Here is a 27,201-nt window from a genome sequence, read left to right on the forward strand (position 1 = left end):
GCACTGTGTGCCTTCAAACACTAATTCTCCCATCCTCCCTTTTTAGGTAAGTAACATAACGGGGGTAGAGCCTTTTTTCTATAGGAAACACAACTTTGTGCATCCAAGTCAAACTGTATTATTGTATTTAGTTTTAAATAAAACATTTTGGGGGTAGGTGCTCTCTACTGAATTGTTGGACTCTTCTGAAGGTAAGATTTTAAATACTTACTTTTTTTTATTTTTTTAACCCTTTCATATGGGTTTGAGTCTTGTTGGATTAGAGAACTTGAGGCTGAGGAGGAGGAGGTTGCTTGTGTTTGATAGAAAAGCTAAAGCAGAAACAGGGAGGCTGATTTAAGAAACTGTGCTGCTGCCCATTCATTTGAGTTGATTAAAACCAATTTATGACTAATGTATGTGTGGTATTTCTAACACCATTTGGTTTCTTCTAAACAATGCCAAAATATTCAGAAGTTACAGGACAATTGGCAACTTGCTTGCAAGGCTGATAGGCGCCGTCTTTCTCCTTTAGATGGATCTCAGTGGGACCATCCCCTTTAGCTCACCTTTAAAACCTATTTCTTCTATGGAGTAGAAATTGTCAAAATAGTCTACAGTAGTTCTTGCAAGTAATCTTCCCTTGTGGCAGCTCCGGTGATACTAGTATAGGTCTCAGGCATTCTTACTATCATGTTGTCTAAACCTGTCCTAAATTAACTGGAGGCAGGATATGTATTTTGTTCACTAGCCAGGGAAAAAACAAATTACAGAACTCCTAATGCAGCATATTAGCACCTAATTTGATTAAGTCACTTTCTCTGTTGTATTCCCAAACAAGAAAACTATAAGCTTTAGAGCCTGATTTCCTGAAGTAGCTAGCACCCCCAACTTCAGTTCAAGGCAAAAAGAGCTGCAGGTGCTCATTACTTTTGAAAATTAGGCCCTTATGCACATGGATTTCAGAGGTGACATCACTATGCTAAAATAATGCCCAGGATGAATGTGAAGTCAAGATGAGCCAATCCTATAATAAAAACATCTGATCTTAGCTGTTTAAACTAATGACTCTGAGGATGAACTATCAGGGCATTAATTTATTTGCTAGCTTGCTTTTTCCAGTGTGCACTGTTACTTTTTATAGATTACAGTATGACTGCTTGTTGGTTGCTTTTGAGCATATAAATATTTGTCTTTCAGGACAAGAAAATAACTTAAATCTGCACTATAGCTTTACTTTTATTAGTCATTTCAGCTTCTTTATTGGTTTTGTGCTTCTTTACTGGTTTTGTCTTCTTGTGGGTTTTTACTCTTGTTACAATATATTTTGTGACATTTTAATTAAAAGTCTCTTGACTCGATTGTTTGAAGCAGTCTGTAAATATAACTCTTTGAGGTTGCTGGCCAGAACAGTCCAAGATTCAATTTAACCATCCGCAGACTTAAAGTAAATGTGAGGGTTTACTATGAAAAATGTGAAATTGGCTTCTCTTTTATTCATGAACTCAAACATCATCCCCTTTGTGGCATACAAACTATGAAATATTGGTACATTGAGGGTGCTCAAAATATAGAGCCACTAAACTTTTTTATCATTATCACTATTTTAATGGCAATATTTTGTAAAGGGCTGAAAGTGCCAGTGAAGCTATGAAAGTCAGTGTGGTTTTGCTCATTTGTATTTACTCTAATTTCTGAGTTTTTTTATTTCTAATCCTGGCTTTACAATTGGACTTTGTGCCCATTGCATAAGAAGTTGCGCTGCTTTACACGGTTAAAGGCACCCTGTACTGGGAGTCAGAAAATCTGGATCCTCATCCAGATTGTGCCACACATTTGCTATGTAGCCCTGGACAAAACACTTAGTGCCAGATCCTGCACCACTGAAGTCCATGTGACTTTTGATTTCCCTGTGAGCAGAAGTGGCTTCTTAAACCATGCCTCAATTTCCCCATATTTAAAATGGGTATAATATCCACCTCACTGGGGTGTTTTGAGACTTGTTTAGTGCAGTTAAAGTACTTTGAGATCCTTGGATAGAAGGCACTGTAGAAGCAGAAAATATGACATTGTTAAAGAATTTCTCTCCAGTCCTGTTTTAGTTTGCTGACAGGAGCCAGTAATCCTTTTATTTTCTATATGATTGGCCATTTGTGTTTCAAATATCTTTTCATGTGCGCATTCCATTTCATTTTTGATGTAAATATTTGCCTTATCCTTTGTAAACTTTTATCATTCCTTTTAGTAATTATGTTGTAAAAGCCTTGGATTTTTGCCCTTCTCACTTTGTTTATATATTAAAATATTTTGAATGTCTTTGTTGAATAGCTGCAACCTTCATGTGGTTGATTATTCTGATACTATTGTTAATGGGATTAACACATCTAATGTGCACAAAATGCTTTACCTCTGAAAGCTGCTGTTATTTAATATAGTGCTGTAAATCTTTACAGACAAGACCATGTGACTCCAAGGAGCGTACAGTCTGAGTGATAAATTATTAACTATGGTTAATTCTCTGACATAACTAATTTATTTCCATAATTTAGTTACAATCTTGAAATATTGTTTGAATATACAACTTCATTAATTTTGAGTAAAGCACGTATACTGAGAGATGAAATTAGCGTGGGGCTAGTGGCATTGTACAGATTGGCACTTTCATTCTAACTTCTTATTTTCAGTGTGTTACATATTCGCCAAAATTACCTTCCTGGCTGAAATTTCTCACACGTTACTTGTCAGTAAATTGTAGGCATTTCTGAGTGAAGCATGGCAACTATCGAATAGTGCACAAAAACAATACACAACTGCTATAAGACAGGAAATGAAGAATATCATATTCAACTAAGACTACAAGGATAACTTCAGACATTGTAGACAGAATATAATTACCAAAGCTAGAGCTTTTGGCTAGCACATTGGGGTAATATCCGTATACCTGCAAAAAATTCCTTGGGATTTTTAAAAAACACAAGTGGCCACAGCCTCTTCTTTACATGTGACCCAAAAGATGACACCAACTGAAGCATAGCATCCCTTAATACCATGCTGGGGCTTTGTTTTCAGTACTAACTCAAAGGGAAGACTACTGTCTATTGAATCACTAACATCACTTTCTGTTGAAGTTAGGGGTGTTTTGAAGGTCTCTTATCCAAGTATGAACCAGACTCAACCATGCTTAACCTGTGGAATAGAATAGAATCACAATCCAAGGCAGATTGATAAGCTTCATTTGTTGGGAGAACCAGGTCTTAACATTTCCAGACATTTTAAATTAATTACCTAATATTTAATCCTTTGAAAATGAAAAGTACTGTTTAGTATTATCAAAACTCTCCATAGTGTAGCATTGACTTAGCAATTTTTAGTATACTGTATAGTGGGAGAAATGTATTAATTGTTCTTTGTGAATACTGCTGTTTTAGGGTGTGATGCTGAGAGTTGAAGGCACTCAGCACCTGTGAGGAGGTGTTCAGTACCCAGTGAATCAGGCACTTAATCATTATTAGCTGTGGTAACAGGATCGTGTATCTAGTGTTTGATCTGACTACCTCCTAGCTAAGCAAAATGGATTAGGAGTAGACTATTTCAGTGCAGCAACATAGGCATTGGAATTCTGCACCAGAACTCTGACTTCCCATGCAATGTTGCAGAATTCTAACAAGAAAAGAAAAAGATTAGGAAATAGGAGCTGCTTGAGCTTTCCATCTCGAGGCATGCAAATAGCCCACAGCATTTCCATACTCCCATCCTTTTATATTGCACAACATTTCCCATTGGCAACAATAAAAATAATCATCTGTCTATGGCCTCAAATATGTTTAATTTCAGACACGGACAAATTTTGATTCACTCGTTACTTTCCCTACTTGAAATAGAATTGTCTGCCCCTTTCCTTGATCCAGATCATACTAGATGAAATTAATTTCAGTAGATAGTCCTTTTCTTTTAGCTGAGTATTGCATAACTGAAGATTTGGCAAGATCTTGTGGGGCTGTTTGGACTCACCCACAAGGGATGGATTATATCTGTTCAATCATATAAAACTGTGTCAAAAAAGCTCTTGTGATAGATTTTAAGACTCATTACAACCACAAACAACATACAACAGTTTTTATAGAATATGGTGTGAAATTATGATCTTGAAGTACTTATGCAAGTAATGAAAAGTGTTTTTAATGAATAGTGCTCTTCACCCAAATATTTCTAGTTACCTTAGAAACAACAAATTTAGCCTCATAGTACCCATCTGCTGCAGGAAAGAGGTAGCCTCTGAGTTCCCTAATTCCCCACCAAGAAAATAAGGATAAGTGATGTGACCCAAGTCAAAAAGGAAGTCTGTTGCTGAGCAAGGAATTTTTGTTGGCTCTTGATTCACATTTCCAACCTCTAAACACTACATCATCCATGTACATATTTCTTGAATTTTATAGTTGTTGCAACACTTTTAATCAGAGACTGCGTAGAGGAGGGATCCTATTTAAATGTATGTTCCCCAGGGCAGAGGGACTGTCTTTATGCAGTGTAAAAATACTTCATAATGTTTTAAAGGTATCTGCACAGTTGCAGTTTTCAGCAAGAAATATCTGGTATGAGAGTAATTTTTAAATTTATTTTACTGCAGTTAAGCTGAGAAATCTGAAATCCGTATTAACATACTTTCTCCCTGGAGCTCAGTTTGCACTCAGACAACATTTAAAAGTAGTATGTTTATTGGGAGTGCAAGCTGTTAACAATCACACTATTTAAATAATTTGAAGTTATTGGTTAGGACATCATCAAATCACATCTTTCTTACAGCAACATGATAGAGCTGATCTTAAACTACTTCCTGTATAAAGTCAATACCAAAATTTGCTGCAACAGTAAAGCACAGGAAAAGTTACTAAGCTGAACTGGCTTCAGAGAATTTATCAGTATTTGATATTACTCCTAGCATATTATCAAGTGTTTGATTTTTGGGCATATCAAAAATTGCGAAATAATACCTAATATAAAGAAAAAAAAACACAACAGGATTTGTTTAGCTGCTTTTTAGCTGTACAGATGCAGACTGGTACATTTTATATTTTTATATATTTTGTGCTTATTATCTAATCCATTTCTGTGTTTTAAAGGCTCATCAATAGTATGGTGCCTGAAGGAGAGAAACTATCTGCTAATGCTATTCCAAAAATAAGGGATTTAAATATGTGTAAACCGTGCAGAATGTTTTGAAAAACGGTTCTTTATATATCAGCTACTCATACGTTGCCCCCCCATCTCAATAATATCTGAGCTTCTTTAGTGTATTTATTTACACAACACCCTGTGAGTATTATTTACATTTTACAGATGGGTACTGAGGCACAGAGAGATTAAGAGGCAGATTTTTAAAAGTATCTAGCCACCTACTGGGATTTTCAAAAGCATCTAGATTTCTAGCACCCGTTGAAATCAAAATTTCTATACCCCCCCCCCCCCAAAAAAAAGCACTGGGAAGAGTGTACAAAATCAAATATTAAAATTTTTTCCCATGTGGGAACTATATTCTGTGGTGGATTAATATTTTAATGCTTAACAAATGCATCACATTACATCTTGAAATGTAAAATAGAACACATCCGAAGTGTGTGTGTATTGGCTTACAAATGCACCATCATGGCATGTGCTTATATGACCCATTTTAAAAGCTGGGGTGGAGCTTGGCAGCCCACCATATCCTAAGCTCCAGGACATGTTTTAGTATTTTGGGACTGTAAAAGTGTGAAATTTTATAGTGCTGTATCATTACTGCCAAAAATTGCCATGCAATACGCACTTTATATCAGAGCCTATGTCAGCATATTTCAACTATTGTCTTCAACATCAAGACCTCCCAATTGTACGTGAATCATATTAAGCAACAGCAAATCACATGCATTTGCGGCCATGAAGCAGTATAGGGCATGTAATGACTGCATGGCCTTATAAAAAGATTTCTATAAATCATGTTTTGAACCTCCTATTCTCATTTGCCTGCTCACCACTTCAGCAGCATTCTGTTCTTAACTTTGAGGTCTGCTCCTCTGTTTCATTTTCTCCACAGTGTTATATACCCTATAAAGCATTATTTAAGTGGAAAGAAAATAAAACTAAGTATTTTGGCTTTTTGAAAAATGTTTTTAAAAGGCAAGTTTTCTTATTCCCAGAACAATTTCTTTAAAAAATATTTGTTAGTACGTCAGACTGTTGAATCAGTATAGCCTGTTGTTCAGTGTCAGCACCTTGTTTACTGATTTTATTCTTTCATAGATTTAATAGAGCTCAGTGACTCATATTGAATGTTGAAAATCACATGCCTTTAACTCCCTCTTGTGTCCCACGCAAACCTCATGTGCCCTTTAACTGTAAATTACATAGATTTTTAACTAGCGTTGTATATTCTGTGTAAAGTTTACTCCAAAATCCTATATATTTTTATTAAGATCAGTTCAAAGAAGGCAGTCTTTAAAACAGAACATTATAATCTAAGTAACGACATAATCTGTCTAATAAAAGCATATGTACTTTTTCTGTACATGGGAGATATGGCATCCAGATGCAGTATGGCTGGTTTGTTGTTTTTTTACTGGCATTGTAAAATAAAGTAGGCATATAGGATAGCGCACTTTGAATAAGAGTTTACGCAGTGAGAGCTGGGATTTCCTAGTGGCAGTGTATGTCTGATATTAGCACTAACTCAACAGTTCTGGACCTGTAAGCATTAGTATCCAGTTCTTGCTTTTGGAGACTAGCCCATTATTTTATGTTTGAAACACACGGTGTACCTCTTTACTATACCAATGGCATGAGATTGGCAGATGACTAAACACTGAGGTACTTGATTGTTAAATAACTCCCCAGTTTGTTTCCTTGCAGTGTAGCTGATCAAGAGAATGAGACATAATTGATTCATAAGAAACAATAAAGTGACCTAACTCATACCAGTTTTAAAATCACTATCAAAACAAGAACCTCACTAGAGGAATAATAAGTAATGCAGTCATCTAGTTAATGCTCCACTTATAAGAACAGGCAGTAATTACATACTGGAAAGGAAAACCACTGTTTAATTACACTATAATTGCAATGCAACTACTCTGTAGTTACCAGTCACCTGGATAAGCACTATCTGTATTACCGTATTGCTATTCTGAAACCAAGGGTATGTCTGTATATGCCCACTCAGACCTCTGCATTTACTGTGTGTCCTACGTAATAATAAATCCTTTGCACTTTGAGTATGTGTTGCTTTTCATGCACTGTCCAAAGACTAGGCCACGTTAGGTACCATCATTAAGTATTATACCCATTTTATATGTGGATAAACCAATTCACAAAGCCGTTAAATTACTTTCTTGCTGTGTGGCCATACGTAAGGGATAGCAGTGGAAAAGAACCCATGAGCCCTGCCTCTTGGTTGGTTCCCTGCTCCATCATTTGTACATAATCCTTTTGTCCCTTTCCTTCCTCCCTGTGCATCACTGTGGCAGCTGAGATCATCCGATGCTCTCCTGCCAGGAGATCTCAGAGTGGAATGTCTGGGACCTGCTCCCAGACTGTTTCCTAGCATTGAGAACCATCCACTGAATTAGCTTTCCCCTTGTTCTGACACAGCCTGTCTGTTGCCCTTCAGGACACAGTGCAAAGCTCATCTGTTTACTTAGCCTTGTCTGAAGGAAGGTAGAGTGTGTTTATACTCTGTTCTTTTTGTAGAGAGTGCATTTTATGTAGCTTTGGTAATATTAACATTTGTGTTTGGCTTTGTACAGGCACCCAGATATTTACTGATGGGTGTATCTATAATAGATACAAATAAATAACAGACTGGCCTGTTTCATAATATTTATTTTAACCTTCTGCCCAGAAATGGAAATATTTTATAAGAGGAAAATTGCTGAGCCTTGTCACAAAATGTGTTACAATTACTCAGTTTAAAATGTTTGATACCCGAAGGAGACAGCAGAAAATTAGCAGACTTAGTGTAGATTTATGTCAAGATCCCAGAGAAAAGGTAGGTCTCTTAATGTTTATTCCCAGCCCTATATGACCCGATGCCTTGTAAGATTACTGTGTATTCTTTCAGCTGCTGTTTGATGGTTAAACTCTGGCATTAGGCTTTAGTTTCTAGGGATAGATACAGGAAAATGACACAAATAGTAGTCTTAATATAGTTCAAAAAATGGTACTGCAACATGCATTTGAAAATAGGGTTTTCCAGAATTTTATTCAGATTTGTTTATAATCGTCTTTAAATGGTCCATGTTTCTTTCTGTGCAGTCACCAATTTCTTAAACTGCCCATCTCAGTTCATATTCTTTCTGTATTTTTTTTATTGTGTCCTTGTGGAAGAAGCATGTGCCTTCTAGTTTTCAATTCATTTTTTTTTAAATGATAATTCCTGGGCTGAACATTTTTGTGAGTGTATAATGCATATTTCTCTTGCATGGGATAGTGGAAGGAGACCTGAAAAATGATCCCAGCTTTGAAAAAAATTGGGAAAATTTCATACACAAGTCCTAGTTTTACTTCTGGGGGAATTCTGCATACAGTATTTTAAAGTCTGCAAAATTCTGCATATTTTATTTGTCAAAATAACACAATACAATCACTCCAAAATACCTGTCAGCAAGTATTTCTGTTACAATACAGATAACAAAAAACATTCTGGAAATGTTTTTTGGCAAATAGATTCCTTACTAAAGGCGTATTACTACAGAACTTCAAGTAATAATTCATTTAAACTATAATGCAGAAACTTATTTCCTGCACCCCTCAGAAGCAGTGCAAAAGCTTGGGGGAGACAGGGGTAACAGAGGGAGAGGAAAGTAATTGCTTGGAAGGAGCCTGGGAGTGAACCTGGAGAGTTGTTGGGTATGGGTGGGAGAAATATAGAACAGGTTTTTTGTGGGGGATTGTTAGGGAGATGAGGAGCCTCCTGCATGCAGACCCTGGCTGACCCTTAGTCTCTCCCATTCAGCCAGGCACAAATGCCCCTGTCCCCATGTGGTCCTGCACCTCCACTCAGACAGGCATAGCTGCCCATGTCTCCATGGGTCCCTGCACCTCTGTCCCTATATGGCCCTGCACCCTTACTCCCATTCAGCCCCGGCTCGATTTTCTCACCCCACTAGCTTCTGTGCCCCCGCGCCAGTCTGTCCCCCCTACTAGCTCTTCTGAACCCCAGTCTGTCCATCCCCCCCATATCCCATGCCTCCTCACCTGGCCTTCTCTGTGGCTGGCTGCTCTGGGCCATGAGCCGGCTGCCCTCTCTTTTGGTTTTCAGCTCCTGGTGGGCAAAAAGAGTAATTGCAGTGTAACACCTCTCGTGGCTTTCTTTTGCCTCCCTGTCAGAATCAGTTATTGTGCAGGAGGGGAATCTGTGGGAGGACATTAATTCTACGCTTGCGCATGGCACAGAATTCCCTCAGGAATAAGGTTATATTATATTGGGATTTGAAGCTCTTGGATTATAAATTGAAAAGTAATAGAGTAAGATCTGTGTTAAGGAAGACTACATTTAATGTTTTTAAAAAAAAACTGCTAACACCTCAATGAAAAAATAGAAAATCACCCTATTTGAAACAATTCACCTTGTGTACTATCATTTTTCTGTTTATCTTCTCCCTCCCTTTTTTTTCCCACCAACAATTTGTGTGAATGCAGCCTCTATGCCTCTCTCTCCCGCCCACTTTCAGAGTTGTGGTCCTGTTTCTTGTTCTTGTTCCCCTCCTGAAGTTGTAATCCTGTGAGATCCATATTCACAGCAATGAATTGTAATTGCCAGGTGGGAAACTAAACAACAGGATTGTTAAGAAGGAGATTTCCCATCCTGATGCAGATTTCATTAGACATAAAGAATGAGTGAGAAGATAAATGCATAAACATAGTATGTCCCCCAAACTGATTCCAGCATGGTGCTTTTCATCTTCACTTTCTAAACCATGTTTAGAAACCTGATTATAACTGTATGTATTAAAAAATATCTGCTAGATTTGGCATCTCTTTGAGAACATCACAGGATGCAAAATTAGTAATAAAGTAGCTTTGAAGCCTAAACTATAACTGGGGAGGTTGTTCTAAAAAGCCTTAATGGTGTCATTAGTGGTGAACAGATTGGTAGTTTGGCCTGGGAGCCTAAAGGAGCAAGGTGCCCAATTAAATTCAGTAGGATATGGACACCTCACTCCCTTGGACCCATTTGAAAATCCCAGCTTAGTGTGTCATTTCATTTCACGGTAGCCAATGGATCACCACTGTTAAATGTGTAGGACTGCCAGTCTTGGGAAGAGAAACCTGTCGCAAAGCTACTGAATCTGAAAATCTGTGGGGAAATCTCAAAAGTTGTCTTTTGGCAACCAGTAGGACTGCTAGGTTACCGAATGCATGGCCTGGCTTAAATAAGCTTCTGTTGTGAAACTGGGTTTGTCTTTCGGCATACAAAGTGGGATTTTAATACTTTATTCCCCCTTCACTTTCAGGCCACTCTCTAGATCCAGTTAGCAGAACAGTAGTCCTAAACGAATTCACCAGTTGTTGAAAGTGAAGATTCTTGTGTTGAAACTTTAGTGCATACAATAGGAATCTTTTTTTTCTTTTTCTTTTTTACACCTAGGATGAAGATATGGAGAGCTAGACATTTTACTTAATTGATTTTTGTGGTTATTTTTCAGGCAGAGAATGAATTTGCCCTGTATGTATGACCAATGCAAACATATGCTTATGGTTGCCAACGAGCTATCACGGCTTCAAGTGTCATATGAAGAATATCTCTGCATGAAAACCTTGCTGCTTCTCTCTACAAGTAAGTGTCCAGTTACAAAATCTGTGTGAAGAATGAATCTTACAAATATCATGAGATTGTACGTGTGTATTAGGTTGATGGTATGGCAAGTATCTGGCACAGAGTTAAAGCTCAAAGTTTGAGTTTCTTACTGAGCACTATGCAAAAATGTTACTCTTCCAACATGACTGCATGGTGCTATTGAAGGAAACTGCTTCTGATTATTGTAACTGGATATATTATTAAATTGAACCTATTCAATGGTAAGATATGCAGCCTATATGTTCAAACTATTGTACGTCCAGCATGCAAGTTTGTTCCAAGATCACAAAGCAAGAATCTTCAGTGTGCAAAATTCCAAGCTATTCCATGAGTAGTTTCCCTCAGTGTCCTGGCATAGGACCCCAGTGCAGCCTTTGCCTTCCAAGCCCAAAAACTGGGACAAAGGTTCTTTTGAAAGGAAGCATTCATAGTCTCTCAGCTCCACACTTCTACGTGTATTGTGGGGCCTTTGAAACTGAAGTTATGAGACAGCCATCTGACAGCTCTCTTTAAACTCCTTGAATGTTTTGGATATACAGCACAAATCTTTGGGGATGTACACCAAGTCATTTCTTAATTCTCTAGACACCATCCTATAGGTGATGCATATGCTGCTATTCTATACAAAATAAAGAATCTGCTTCAAACCCCAGGCCAACGGTAAATTTTCAAAAGCACCCAAGTCTCATTGATTTTTCACTTTTCAAAATGAGTCTTAGGGTAACATTGTCAAAAGAACTTTTGCTTGAGAATTTTTGGCCTCTGAGAACTTTTTCAAGTCAGAATCATCATTCAAGATTGGGAGAAGGCAACAGTACTATCTCTTATCCCATGTGCAATAACCCACAAAGCAACATTGTTTCAAACTGAGACAAAGATCTCACTTGCTGCAGGTGAATATGTGGTAGAGGGTAATTTGGGCTCATGTTTTTTGTTTTATTTACATATGACATTGATGGTAAGTTATCCACATTTCATAAACTTTACAACTTTGACTGCAGATTTGTATGCTCGTGTGTAAGGGACAGAGATGATGCCTTCATATGTGGCTGTGCAGCACCTTACAGAATGGGGCTCATATGTTATTGGGGTTCATGGATGCTACTATAATATGTTTTAAATAGTAGTTCAGATAACTGCGTGTTTCCTCTGTATAATAAAACACAAAAAACTGTTAAAAGAATCGTAAGGTTGCAAAGCACAAAGAAGCTAGGAGATGACAGTATTAAAGTGCACTGCAACCATAATATGGTTCCCTTGTGCTTATGCATTACGATAGTCTTTCATTTTCCTTCAGGACTCTTACCTCATTCAGTGCACAGAATGGTACAGCACTCACTTAACGTGCCACTATTTCAATGTTTTGTTGTTCTCTTTGTTCTATGTGTGGCCCTATGCCTTATTTGCTCCACACTATTCAAACCCTGCTCTGAAGACAGAATTATTAACTTCTTCATGGGCTTTTCTCTGGCACTCATGACTACGGTATCTGAGTGTTTCACAAAGAATAATGAATTTATTTTCTCAGAACACTTGTGAGATGAGGGCGCATTAGCCCCAATTTACAGATGTGGTACAGAGAGGATTAAGGTCAAAAGTATCCACTTTGAGACTCCTATGACCTGATGTTTAGAGCTTGTAACATAGCCCTTTGTATGTTCAAGAAACAGCTCCCATTGACTTCAATTGCAAATGATAAGCACTTCTGTAAATCAGACCACAGAGTTTCAAGTCAGGTACCCAGAAATGATCACCAATTAGTGACCACCTGTGAAGAGATTGGTTTAAGTGACTTGCCTAGCATCACATTGGGATTCTATGACAGAAGGAGGGATAGAATCCAATTCCCCAGGGCAGCATTTGGCCACCTTTACTGTGAGACCATCCTTTCTCTTCCTGCAGTTCCTGTCTCATTCATTTTACATCTTCCAACTTCTGCAAACACATGAGGCAGGGGCCCTACGGTCAACAATTTTTATTCACTACACAGCCCTGATTCGTCCATGGAGTGGGTCCACACTACACTGAATGAGGGAATGTTTGTGTGGAAAAAATATTGTGTTCATATAATTAAAGACTGTATCGTGATGTGTTTCTGCAAGCAGGCAAATTAAGCTTCCACAGACAACCTTACCTCTAGCATTTCCTAACTTTTGAGTGCTTGACTTTGTAGTCTTAATAAATCTCTTTTACCAGTGGAGGGGGGGGGGTGTAAAATTTCTTAGGTTTTTAAAAAATAAACTGGAAAAACCATATTCCATCATATGGCATCATATTGACATACATGGGTCATCAGCAGGTTGGGACATTTAGATTCACCATGCAGATATCTGCCACATGAACTTATGGAGTAACTGATAGCAGTAGTAGGTTGTCATCCTCTGTGTGGGCCATCACTAGAGGGGGATGAGATATTTTGTAAGAGTGTTTCAAAAATGTCTGCCCTCCTTGTCCCAGGCTCTGCCCAGCCAGTCCCAGTTCTCCTGTCACAAACACACTACCTCCCTGTCTCCTCTCCTACCCCCACCGCCTTTCCCGTGCCCCACTGGATACCAACCCCAAACTCCCCATACTGGCTCCTGTACCCCCCTTCACATCTACCATTCCTTCCCCAGTCTCTTCTGCCCCTTCTTCCCTCCCTCCCATTTCCAGTCTCATTGCCCTGTCTGCCCCAGTCTTCCCTCCACCAGCTCCTTAATTCACTCCCAGGCTCTTTCTCCCTAATCTACTCTCCACCTCCCATCCAGTTCTTATCTCCTCTGCATTCTAATCGAGCAGCTGCCTCATCCAGGCTGTCTGAGCCCACCAGGGGAAGAAGCTTTCAGAGCACAGAAGAGAGAGGCTCCCTACCCTCAGTTTAGGTGCCCAGATCTGTACCTCAAATGGCCCAGAGATGTCAGGAAGTTCAATTGCAGGACAAGTCCTGCTTAGGCCCAGATACATATTAAAATATAAGTCCCAGATTGTATTCCCCTTTGCCATTTTGTCATGGAATTAATGTGAAAAGAGCACTTTTATAACCACATGTATAGTAGAACCAGCTGAGATCTGTAATATCTCAAAGCTTAATTTCAATATTTCAGTTCCCAAGGAGGGCCTGAAGAGTCAGGCTCTGTTTGATGAGATTCGTATGACGTACATCAAAGAGCTGGGAAAAGCCATAGTGAAGAGAGAGGGGAACTCGAGCCAGAACTGGCAGAGATTTTATCAACTGACTAAACTTTTGGACTCCATGCATGATGTAAGTTTTTTAAATGTGCTCTGTACATGTTCTATATAGATAAGTTTGTAGAAAGGTACTGTGCCCTTAGAACCTGAACTTATCAGACCACGTAGAATGGTTAAGATAAAATATTTTGTTCTCTGAAGTTTTTGTAATGAGTACATGTTAAAGGGACACTGTCAGCTTAAAAAAAAAAATCAAGAAGTGTATTTTTTTGTCTTTTTATATGCAACACCTAAGAAGATTAATAGGAAATTATTAGAGAATTTTGTTGTTTTTTAGTTTATTTACTTTTTGCATTTCACAGAATTTTGACAGACAGTCTCAGGGGCAAGTGCAGTATAGTACTTGAAACTACTTTTAACTTCTGTTTTGAAACTGACTAGATTTAAAGTTGATTGTGTCTCTTTTAAAATAGAGTAACACAAAAATCTTTTAAAATCTATTATAGACAGTGTTTTTATCCTATCATTTTATGTATGTCATTACAGAATGACACAGTAGTCAATATAACATTACAGCCTTTAAATATGAATGTTTTAGCTAAGTTTTCAAATATTTTGTGTTTTTCCCCATTTTAGAGTGGTATATACAAGACCCCCATTATAGGAAAATATGAATAACAATGAAGAAATACAGTACCAAAGCAGTGTTTTTTCTTTCTGCATTAGTGTGAGACTAAATCTTCTCTTTATCCATTATAGGTGGTTGAAAATCTTCTAAGCTTTTGCTTCCAAACGTTTTTGGATAAATCCATGAGTATTGAGTTCCCAGAGATGTTGGCAGAAATCATCAGCAATCAGATACCAAAATATTCAAATGGAAATATCAAGAAACTCTTATTTCATCAAAAGTGACTGCCTTAATACAAAAAGATTGCCTTAAGAAAAAGTCAAACTATAGCTTTTTTTGTACAAACTATCAGACTTGTTAATTTTGTCTTGCAACGGTGTTTCTTTTGTAATTATGCACTACATGTGGTTTACAGAGGGCCAAGACTTAAGCTACAGAAGCAGCAGATTGCTCACATTGGATGATTACAATGGGGAGGGAGAGGAAAGGAAAGGTAAATAGCCCTTATGTGGTAGGAATTGGATTTCTCCCCCTAGTGCAACATCCACGGCTCCTCCAAAACTACCGGTGTCAAGATCTGAGGCTGACTTACGAGCATTCTGCTAGCAATTTCTGCAGTTGGCTGGATAACATTTTCTGGGGGAGGGGGTTTCCCAGTAAAATGGTTTGGGTTTTTTGTATAGTTAAGGTAGCATTTTGATTTATGCATGTAACCTGAAGAAAGTTTACAAGTGTATATCAGAAAAGGGAAGTTGTGCCTTTTATAGCTATTACTGTCTGGTTTTAGCAATTTCCTTTAACTTTATATACCGTGAACTAGGCTTGCTCATTTTTTCTTACATAATTTTTTGTAATACTTCAAGATGCCTATTGTACAACTATTTTTTAAGGTGGGGCAGCTTGTAGCTTTCCTAAATGACCTCTAGCCATTAATCCTTGAGCATATTCATGTGAAAATGGGTTGGCTTTTCTAACCTGATGCTTTAATTGTGAAGATGACCATAAAAATTTGGCTTGTTTTTTTTGTGTGTTTTTTTTTTTTTAGGGTGGAGGGGAGAGTATGCTCAAATCTAACCCAAGTAGACATGAATGAAACACACACTTATGGTATATGTGAAAATGTGTTGGGTATACAGATCATAGAAAATTAGCCCAGTCCTAATTGGATGTAAATGAGCAGGTTATTTTATACAAAAAACAAAGCTGATTTTTGCATGTAATACAACAGCCATATGTGCAGTAGTCTTGGGCTGCATCGATTTCATGATCAGTCCTGACTGCCCATCAGGAAACTTTCACAAAAATATGTATAGCTTAAAAATTAGCTGTGTGAGAAGAAATTCACATTTTCCATACACATAAATGTCTCATCATACAAGTTGATATGGAAAATATTATTGGCTTATGAGACAGACTTGTAATTATGCCTAGAATTTTTTTAATATTGTGTTGGTTCTTGAAGGGTTTTCTTCAATTAGACCTTTACCTTTAAGCAGACAGTGAAACAGACCAATTGTACTGAAACATTGTAACTTGCTGGGTATACAATCCTCAGACCTGAGTGTGGTTAGTCACCCATTTTCACACTTTCATCTGTCACTGATTGGTTCATCTTCTTTTCCTGGAGAGCAGGAAGGTTCTGCTACTGATTTTGTAGTTTAGAATTGTACGTCAGACTTCTGTCTTTGTAAGGCTGCATCCCGTCATGTCAAATTACTAGTGTGCCATAAAATTACCATATGTATTGTGAACTACTTTCTTGTCACCATTGATGATGTTTTAAATAGTTTAGAAGCTGTAGTAGCCCTTTCTATGTGCACCTTAACAACTTTCTGTATAAGCATAATTTAAATACTTACTAAGCCACCCTGAAATTAGATTTTTATTCAAAGTGGCCCAATTATTTGTGTAATAGAAAAGGGGGGGGGGGGAATCTAATTGATAAAATATGAAATCTCTAATATATTTTTATATTTAGTTATAGTTTCAAATATATGTAATTGGTATATTCACTAATCTAAGCAAAGAAGGGAAGGGCTACTGCAGCTTTAAAAGCAATTTATTGAATGATTGTTAAATAGCTTGTATAGTGTATAATAAGTGATTTTTAGATGACAGATTGCTTTATCATGACACATGATTATAGTTTTTGTAGGGGTCACAAATATGCTGAATGGTAACCCATTCGAATTGTGGTTTTTCTGGAAGTATTAATACTGGCAGCATAGGTGTTAGGTATCCAAAGAGGTACTTTTTTTTTTTTTTTTTTTTTTAAGGAAGAAACCCATGCTGAGTGGGTTGTTCCTAGGGCTGAAATTTACATTCATTAGATCACTGCATAGAACCACAGCTTGGAACTTGGAACCCACGGTTGGTTACCCTTCACATTCCAATAGTAAATCTTCAGACTTTGTAGGTTTACTTGACCTCTACTGCAAAAAAAAATGTAAACAGAAAAGATGTATGAACTTATGGGGTTAATTTCATATACAGCCTCACATGGCATGAGCAAAAACAGTTTGAAAAATTTGGCAATAATATGCATACAGGTACCAGCATTATGTAAATATAGAGCATAGGGTGTTCACAGTACACTAATACATTTCTATTGTTCAGCAAAAGTTTGTTTCCAAGTGAAATAGGAAACTGCATTTTTGTCGTTTCTTACATCTTTTTTTGAATGTTATACCTATTAAAAAGATGTATTCAGTACTTGTGAGTAAAATATCACATTTAATTTTAAAAAATCATTCTGTTCTCTCTGAATGATCTCTAAAGAATATGTACATTTTGTAACAGTTAAGCTAAACCTCAAAAAGTATTTTAACTATCATTGGCAACCCAACTGGATGAAAATATTTATGCTGTTTGAGGCACAGTTAGGAGATTCATAGTGTTTGCTTTAAAAAAGGCTCTTTAATTAAAAGGATGAGCTTGAAAACTGTTCTTATTTCAGAGAATGATCTCAAACTTAATCTGAGACACTCCGATGCATTAATCTCTCATTTTAGTCCCCGATACCTCAATTCGGGCTCTCAAGAAATTTCATAGTGTGTGTGGACAAAGGTATGTGCTGTTATTTGTTTGCCAATAGAAAAGTAACTGAAATGTACATGAACAAAATAGTATTACCTTGTGAGAATAAGTACTTCAGAGGAAAGAGGCTCTAACCCCTTTGATCTGTGTGCCCATATATTCATTCTTGAGTTATGGATTCAAAGAAAAGAGGAAACTGTGATGTCGGAAGAGAGAATTCATTCTGTATGTGCTGTTAAAGTCTTAAACCCACACCATTTTAAATATGTAATCATTTAGCAATCAGTGAAATGTTACGTGTTCCCTGCACGATTAGTCTTTTAGCACTGGGAAAAACCTACACTTTAACTAAAGCAGAGAGAATCCTGATTTCTGTCTCTTCAGTGCCTTATCACATAATGCATACATCTGACAAAGGGACATTTGGACAGCCCTAGAGATACATGCTGTATGTTATAATTGCACATGGAAACTGAAAGGAATGGCCTTACATAGGATAAGCCAGGGCATGGGATGGAGAGAGGAGGAACTTTAATCTTGTACAGTGTTTTTGTAAAACAAAATTCTACTTAGAGTCTACTTTGCAACTGGTAAGAGAGGAAGAGTGTATGGGACTAAGTGCCAACCTAGCTTAAATAATAGCCTCTCTAGTCTCACAAAAATGAAGTGTTGAGAATGGGCGAGGAGGAGGAGAAAGTGCCTGGAGCAGTGAGGAGCAGTAGCCCAAATCCTGTTTCCCTTAGCCACACTTCAGTGGAACTGTTTGTGTGAGCTAGGACTGCAGGAGCCAACCCAATGAGAGAATGTTTAAAGGGATTGTATTCTATACTAGTTGAGTGGTTAAAAGCACCACCATTTGTCAAGTCCAAAGCCAGTTATTGATGCATCATTGATGTCACATAGGAACCAATTTTTCAGGATAGGAATAGAGCCTCTTTACAACAGTTTTTTTTAAAAAAAGAAATGCTTGGAGGGTTTTACTTCTGATAAAAGGCTGTATGTATGAAAATATACCCCAACCCTAAACTAATTTGCTTAACAGCATAGATTCAACAGTGTGTCATTATTTTGTTTATTAAACAAAAGATATATAATGGGGACAGAGCCTATATTATACTGGTGTATGGCATATTAAAAAGCTTTTTTCATTATTTTTTATCACAGTAATTTTAAACAGTGTAAAAATTAAAACCAGTGACTCCTGTTTAAAAATAAAAGTTGTAGTTTTTTATTCATGCTGAATAATTCTGTAGTAACAATTCTGTAGTTTTCACCTACTCAGTGAAATGTTGGACTGTAAAATCTTGTGTGGAACTGTTGAACATTTATTTTTCATTTAAATTTGCTGTTCTGGTAATACAAAACCACACATCTGTACAGAAGTTGCAGTAAATGTGAACCATTTACAGCAATGCCAAATAATGGACAGAAATCACATAATAAAATTCTGCTTTTTTCATTAAATAGCTCCAAAATGCTTTGGTAGAGTTTTTGTTGTGTACCTGACAAAGATTACTGAACCCAGTTAAATCAATCAGTTTATTTTATTCTTCTCCATTCACCACATACACCGGAATTAACATCTTATTGGTCTAAAGCCAGTCTCTTCTGTAGTTAAGTTATGGAGTGCAAGAATTTCTGACGGCTAAACTCAAATTAACTGAAATGTGCAGATTTAGCAGCCCTCTCAGTAAAACTAAATTAAAGTAAGAAAAACATTAGAATTAAAATCGATACCAGAAAAACAAATTGATTTAGAAATAGAGTGCCTGCTAGAATTACAATTTTTCTGAAGAATTTGAAGTTGTAAATGATGGAAAGAAAAGGTCCTTGTTCTGGGGCTGTGTGGGAAGCTGAAAGGGTTAATGCGAGGAGGAAAATCAAAACAATAGCCACTGAACACTTCTTTTCTGCATATGTAAGATGCATCTAGAAAGCATTGTGAATAAATGTCTTCAACAAAGCATTGTTTACAGTATAAATCTGTTTAGGCGTAGTTCCAACATAGTTTGAATAGTCTGTGTTTGCACAGCAGTAATAAAAGAGGGAGCAGCAAAAACTTAAGAGATAAGTCTGCAGTAATTATACCATTACAACAGTAATGACCAAACCATTTTCACATGTGGTCTGTACTGTGATAACAGGGTAAAGTCCTAGAATGTGGCTTATCCCATGGCTGCTAGTCTCTGAGATGTGCTGACCACTATCTACCCACGCTTGATTGTCCATGATAGTTCCCATCAAATCCTGCCCTTTAAGATGAAATGTGACACTGTTTCTGCATTGTGCTGAGTGTCTGGCTCTGCTGCCGTTTAACACATCTGCAGCCACAAGAGAAAACTAAAGTAAAAGTGCAATTGCACTGTCTAGGGCTGCAGTTGAGAAAGTTTTGACTGCTATGCTAGGCTCCATTATAAATACTGGTCAAAGAAGGGCTATGGGGTCGGAGAGGCCCTAGCTGGTGTACTGGGAATGCTCACTTAGGAAAACATGCTTGCTGATTAGTGTTGTTGAAAAACATCTTTACTCTGGTTGTTGACAAATAAAAGTATTCTCTTCACTTCAGACTATTCTAAGTCACTAGAACAAAGAGCTGCCATAAAACTCACTTCCTGGCATGTCACCATGTTAAAGATTTAAAGCTGCAATATTAAGTATTTTGAAGCCAGCAGTAAATAAAACTGCTCACAATTTTTTTTTTTAATATAACCAGCTCATTTGCCCCTCTTCCATAGCAGTGACAGAATAGGGCTGTAATAATGCCTCTGATCCCAACATAGAAGGAACAATACTGGAACAAAGGTTATAGACAGATACAAGTTTTTAATATTTGGTGGTGGACCCGTGAAAGACCTTTTTAACAGCATGTTCTGAGGTAAGTAACCAGTTTATTTCAGAGTTGAATTCTAATCACTGTGAAATACTCAGAAGCATCTCTATGTTTCCCATACAAGCCTCTTAGGGTATGTTTGCACTGCAGTTGGGAGATGTGATTCCCAGCGTGGGTAGACAGCTGCTGTAAATCTGTTCACCCACGCTGGAAATCACACCTCGCAGCAGCAGTATAGACATATGTTCAAATGTCCTGTATGACGTGGGGCATTACTTACACCCCAAACTTACCTACATTCCACCCAAAGTTGGTGAGCCCCTTTTATGTATTGTTGAAAATTACTTACATCAGAAATAATCATTAAATTTAGCTTACAGAAAATTTATACTACGTGCACAAATCCCATCTGATCTTAAATTTCCTGCATGAATACCATTTTTAACATCCCTTATTCTGTCCCTTTACCACACATTATGTCCCACGCTGTATAGTTTCTCTACGTTAATACCTCCCTAACAGGATATGCAGATATGTGACAAGATTACTGACGGCATTTGTAACCAGTGTAGTTTGTGCCATCTAAATGCAGCAATGTATTTGTAGCAAACCAAAGTGCTTCCACGCCACTTCATTATGGTAATTTCATATTAATTATTGTATCTGCACAATTCTGCGTTAGTTCAAATGAACTGCTTGGCATTCTGGGTAGATATTCCAAGGTGCACTCTTCCACGGTTCTGCACTCTGTGTTTTTGCACATTCTAGGATGCATAGCAGAAACTACAGGAATTCTGAGACTTGGGGTCAAATTAACAAAGTCCTATGATACCTTTCTTGGCATCCATTCATATTGCCAGCACCATTTTCGAACTTTTGTCAGGCATCCTAGAGGGCCTGGAGCTGTGTGCCATGATCATTGTTGTCTCACTCCTCGCCTCCATGCCAACAATGATCCAAATGCTTCTTTTCCCATAATTTTGGAATAGCGTTCCCATCTTCTCTTCCCACTCTGTGGTTCCCTTTGCAATGGTACAATGTCTTCCAGTTATTTCCCCACATGATAGCCCCCCTGTATTGCAGGGTGAGTGAGTGAGTGGAGGGGGACTTCCTGGGTGCCTGTAATTTCTTTTTAAAAGTTTGTTTGAGCACCGTAGAGCGGGAGTTGAATGCTGCTTTTCCAGAGTGGGGGATGCAGGGGGTAGGTTACTAATTGCAGGCACATCTCTGCAGGCTGTCATTCCATTGGAGGATGTAAACCTGAAGCAAGTCCTCAAGAGAGAGATTCAAAAAGGCAAAGGGCAAACTGGCAATATATGCAGTGCTACTATTTACCAGGATGGTTTCCTTCCCTCTCCCCTCCCCCGCCAGCTGGTGCAGGACTAGAAGGGAAACACGAGCTATATGGGCAACTCTGAAAGATCTTCTTCGTCATGCAAAGTTCATGCCAAACTTGAGCACTGTCTTTGCCTTAATGTCTCTCTTATGACTCCTACAGATCAGCATAAAGTGCTCTGCAAAATGCAGTAATTATTCTCTATTGAAATGAATTCTAATGCTTTAAAGTGTCTGCATTTAGAAAGGGCTTGCCTGATTTGGGGCATTTAACTCACGAACTGTAAACTTCAGTAGAAGCTGAATGGAACTACGGTAGGAGCCAATGTAGCTTTTCAGGCTATGATAAAGATGACTTATTTTTAACCCCCATCGTGCTGACATCCTGAGCGGGGGGAGTAAGTCTGCGGTGGCTGGAGTGCAGAGGGAGCACAGTCAGGAAGCCTCCGGGTAAGAGAGTGGGTACAGACCCGGAAAGTGTGGCCGGTGGTTATGAGATTAGTTACTGCAGAGTAATAACTAAATAACGCTCTAAGTCTCTGATGCAGATGCCATGTAGTGCAAACTGGCTGAAAGAGGGTTAAATGCTAAGTAAGTGGAGAGAGGCTCACAGCGCCACCAAATATGGCTCCAGACAGCCTGTACCCAGAAGAGAAGTTTAAATCCCCCGATACACTTGTGCTGTAATACAGCACATCACACTTACTGGCGCAGCTCCCTTGGGTTCTGGTACAGCTGTCCTACCCAGTGGTTTCAGTATGGTTGCACACATGGGGTTCTTATGTATTTGTCCACATCTGCTAAGTCATATAGCTTTTGGACCCCGATAATTCTCTGCCTGGTCCAACTCCATGGCATGTGTGGGGCCAAGGGAACAGTCGGTGGTTTGTTGGGTGATCTCCAGGCTCTCTTGTGCTTGCTGTGTTCTCTGTAGCATTATTCACTACATCAGTACCAGGTTTGGTGGTATTGCTTGCAGCAGTCCAGTTCCTCATAATGTGGGCAGGTAGCAGGAGCATTGTCAGAGGTACTGTTATGCTCCTTTGTCATAGAATCATAGAAGATCAGGGTTGGAAGAGACCTCAGGAAGTCATCTAGTCCAACCCCCTGCTCAAAGCAGGACCGACCCCAACGAAATCATCCCAGCCAGGGGTTTCTCAAGCCGGGCATTAAAAACCTCTAAGGATAGAGATTCCATCACCTCCATAGGTAACCCATTCCAGTGCTTCACCACCCTCCTAGTGAAATAGTGTTTCCTAATATCCAACCTAGATCTCCCCCATTGCAACTTGAGACCATTGCTTCTTGTTCTGTCATCTGCCATCACTGAACCCAGCCTAGCTCCCTCCTCTTTGGAAACCCCCTTCAGGTAGTTGAAGGCTGCTATCAAATCCCCCCTCACTCTTCTCTTCTGCAGACTAAATAAGCCCAGTTCCCTCAGCCTCTCCCCGTAAGTCATGTGCCCCAGCTCGCTAATCATTTTCATTGCCTTCCGCTGGACTCTCTCCAATTTATTCACATCCCTTCTGTAGTGGGAGGCCCAAAACAACGCAATACTCCAGATATGGCCTCACTAGTGCTGAATAGAGGGGAATAATCACTTCCCTTGATCTGCTGGCAATGCTCCTACTAATGCAGACCAATATGCCATTAGCCTTCTTGGCTACAAGGGCACACTGCTGACTCATATCCAGCTTCTCGTCCACTGTAATCCCCAGGTCCTTTTCTGGAGAACTGCCACTTGGGCAGTCAGTCCCCAGCCTGTAGCGGTGCTTGGGATTCTTCCATCTTAAGTGCAGGACTCTGCACTTGTCCTTGTTGAACCTCATCAGATTTCTTTTGGCCCAATCCTCCAATTTGTCTAGGGCACTCTGGACCCTATCCCTACCCTCCAGCGTATCTACCTCTCCCCCCAGCTTAGTGTCATCCGCAAACTTGCTGAGGGTGCAATCCATCCCATCATCCAGATCACTAATAAAGATGTTGAACAAAACCGACCCCTGGGGCACTCCGCTTGGAGTTGGTTGGAAGAGATTTGAGAGAGTTGGCTGCCAACTAGACATGGAGCCATTGATCACTACCCGTTGAGCCCAACAATCTAGCCAGCTTTCTATCCACCTTATAGTCCATTCATCCAATCCATACTTTTTTTGGTCTTCAGATATGTTCGCAGGAGCTCCTTGGCATTGGTTCTGGGGGTGCCCCCTCACCTTCATTTGCTCTGACAGTGCCATGTAGGTGTCTACATTCTGGTGATGCTTATCCAGATGAGACCGGACATGCCTATCTCCAAAGAAGGCAATCAAAACCAGGACCTCCGCAGGAGCCCATGCAGGAGGCACAGGGAAGACATGGCTGCTATAATAGATATGTGAACTCACTATTGCCTTTGCCAAACTCCAATTTGAGTAATGATTTTCTGCTTTCCTAGAATTCCTCCTTGTAGTTTCCTGTCCCAGGCTTGTGTAATGTTACTGAGCAATGTTACAGAGCCACCACATCCCAGAGGTACAAATACAATAAAGAGCTTTGTGCAGCATCTTGGGTCCTTTTCTATGAAAGCTGCTACATGTGGCATACAGGTCTTTAGACAAATCTTTCAGGTGCTTTGAGGATATGGAAGTGCAGCCATATTCTAGACTGTATATTTTTCATGCAAAGTAACATTCTAAGACATTTATATGAAGTAATTGCTTACTTCCACTTAGGCATGCATATTGCTAGCTAACGTAGCATTCACTTTGGTGCATATGAAGGTTATTTAAAAAAAATTACTAATCATGTCCCCTGAGACAGGATTTAAAAAAATCCTTCCTATACAGTAACTGTCTTTTTTAACTTGATGGCAGGGGAGAATAAACTTATTTGACCTAAATTACTGTCATGGGTGGTTCTATTTATAAAAACACGCTATGGATTAGCATGCATAGATATTCCCATACAATGCATCATTGGCTTGGCATAGCTCCAGACCATAATTAAGGATGATTTCTAAGGTCTCGGCATGAAGCTATATGTTTGATTCCACGCTCCTGGCTTTCCCTTCCCCCACCATTCTGATTATAGGCTTCTGTTGATTCAAGAATAAACTAGGTGGAAAAATTTGAGGGGAAACTGCTGATGCAGCATTTAATACAGTCACTAATTGCATTGCTAATGCGATAGGACAGCCGTTATACTTTCTGCTTGATGTGGCACAGGCTGAAAAAGCAGCATATTGTGTCCAATTAAGTGAAGTGGGCACCATTACCGAGCTGGGTATAAGTGGAGCTGTGACATAAATAGTATCTAACCAAGTGTGAGCAGGTTCCTTTCCCAACTTGCTGCAAAACAAATTCCACATACTGCGTAGAGTCAAAAACTCAGGTCTTTCTGGGGGCGATTACTTTTATTAGATAAAACTCATCTCAACTTTTCTCCCCAGGCATGCCAGATTCCAAGGGTTCCTACCTCAGGAATGCTCTGCCCACACCCTAGATCCTCTCTTCGTCTAGAAAGCCACTCCTATCTCCTTTATCTGGGTGGGGTGCAAAAGAACATAAGAGAGGCCGTACCGGGTCAGACGAAAAAGGTCCATCTAGCCCAGTATCCTGTCTACCAACAGTGGCCAATGCCAGGTGCCCCAGAGGGAGTGAACCTAACAGGTAATGATCAAGTGATCTCTCTCCTGCCATCCATCTCCACCCTCTGACAAACAGAGTCTGGGGACACCATTCCTTACCCATCCTGGCTAATAGCCATTAATGGACTTAACCTCCATGAATTTATCCAGTTCTCTTTTAAACGCTGTTATAGTCCTAGCCTTCACAGCCTCCTCAGGCAAGGAGTTCCACAAGTTGACTGTGCGCTGTGTGAAGAAGAATTTCCTTTTATTTGTTTGAAACCTGCTGCCCATTAATTTCATTTGGTGACCCCTAGTTCTTGTATTATGGGAATAAGTAAATAATTTTTCCTTATCTATTTTCTCCACATCACTCATGATTTTATATACCTCTATCATATCCCCTCTTACCTGCTGCACTTAACCCTTTCCCAGCAGGATAGACACCTGCTGACAAGGTGGGAGGTTTCAGGCAAACACCCCCAGCCTCTTATACTATCTTTGACTTAGTTTGAACATTCAGTAAACAAATGAACAGATGGCTTTACAATAAAACTGTCCTGAGGGCACAAGCTGGAATGCACACACCTGTGCTCTTTCACAAAGTGTTTCCTCCTGAACAAATTCAGACTACAGGACTTGCACACCATATGGTTCTGGCCACGTCGATCGTTCTGAAGGGCGGTGGTGGGAATGGTCACTTTTCAGCAATATGTCATGTTTGTGGAATCTCTGTTCACCCAATGGCCATTAGAGGAAGTCCCCTCCAGCAGAAAGGAAGATGGTTACATTTGTAGAGTACATCACCACAGCATGATTCAATAGACAGGTACCAGAATAGCTGCAGGCTACGGTTGGGCTATTAAAACTGTAAAAATCCACAGAAAACAAGATGGATGCTAAGTTTAGTAATTTGGCAAAGCAAAAGCAGAATCATTTTAAGGCACTGGGAAGCTGAGATCCCGGTGGGGGTGCTTTGTTTTAAAACCTTATGGTTCAGTGTGACTGTCCATTATTAAAGCTCAATGGCTATTGCCAGCCTAGATGTTTAGAGAAAGAGCCTGTTTCAGCTGTGACCAAGGAGTTACGGCCTCGGGGTCTTAGGTGAGTTCATGCAGACCTACAAGATCTCTCACTAATTTTTGTCCAGACTAAGTCATTGGTAGTTGAGCAATATCTCTTTATCTGATCACCAGGAGGATCTGCAAGCCCGCCCCAGGCCTCTGACCAATACAACATAACTATAGCCCTCTAGGAAATCAGATGTATCAGAATAGCCAACTTATTTTAAAGGTCAATTGCAAAGGGATTATATTTAAATTGGACTTGTGTGGGTTTTGTTTCTTTAAGTTGTTGCAAGAAAACTTGACCGTTTTTTTTCTTGTGATATCATCAAAATATCAGCAAGGTCACGTTTTGGTCTCTCCAGGTTTTACGGCAGCATCTCTGGAAGGGGTCTCCACAAATGTATAGCGAGAGTTCCCACATTTAAATGAAGGGATGTCTTTGTTAGAGATTCAACACCTCTTTCAAAAACATTTTAAAGTTATTTGCAGTGATGTTGTAGCCATGTTTGTCCCAGGAGATTAGTGAGACAAGGTGTGTGAATTTATTGGACCCACTTCTGGTGGTGGAAGAAACAAGCTTTCAAGCTACACAGAGCTCTTCTTTAGGTCTCTGTCACGGCGTTCTGGGGTTGCAATCCAGCCCAGTGAGGGGCTGCATCACCACTTCCCCTGCAATCCTGGGTGCCTTACAATGCTTTACTGATGTAGCTCCCAGCCTGGGATGCTCCC

At 39.2% G+C, this 27,201-nt stretch overlaps 1 protein-coding gene across 1 annotated transcript in view; it reads left to right on the forward strand.

Moving 5' to 3' along the window:
- Window positions 1-15,560, forward strand: part of NR3C1 (nuclear receptor subfamily 3 group C member 1) — a 167,504-nt gene extending 151,944 nt beyond the window's left edge. The window contains exons 7-9 of the mRNA XM_065410060.1: window positions 10,656-10,786; window positions 13,891-14,048; window positions 14,735-15,560. Coding sequence (XP_065266132.1) covers window positions 10,656-10,786; window positions 13,891-14,048; window positions 14,735-14,887 — 442 coding nt within the window. The 3' untranslated portion in view covers window positions 14,888-15,560. The remainder of the gene's footprint in view (window positions 1-10,655; window positions 10,787-13,890; window positions 14,049-14,734) is intronic.
- Window positions 15,561-27,201: the final 11,641 nt, after the last annotated feature.

Source organism: Emys orbicularis, chromosome 8 (assembly GCF_028017835.1).
Source record: "Emys orbicularis isolate rEmyOrb1 chromosome 8, rEmyOrb1.hap1, whole genome shotgun sequence".
NCBI classification, from domain to species: Eukaryota; Metazoa; Chordata; order Testudines; family Emydidae; genus Emys; species Emys orbicularis.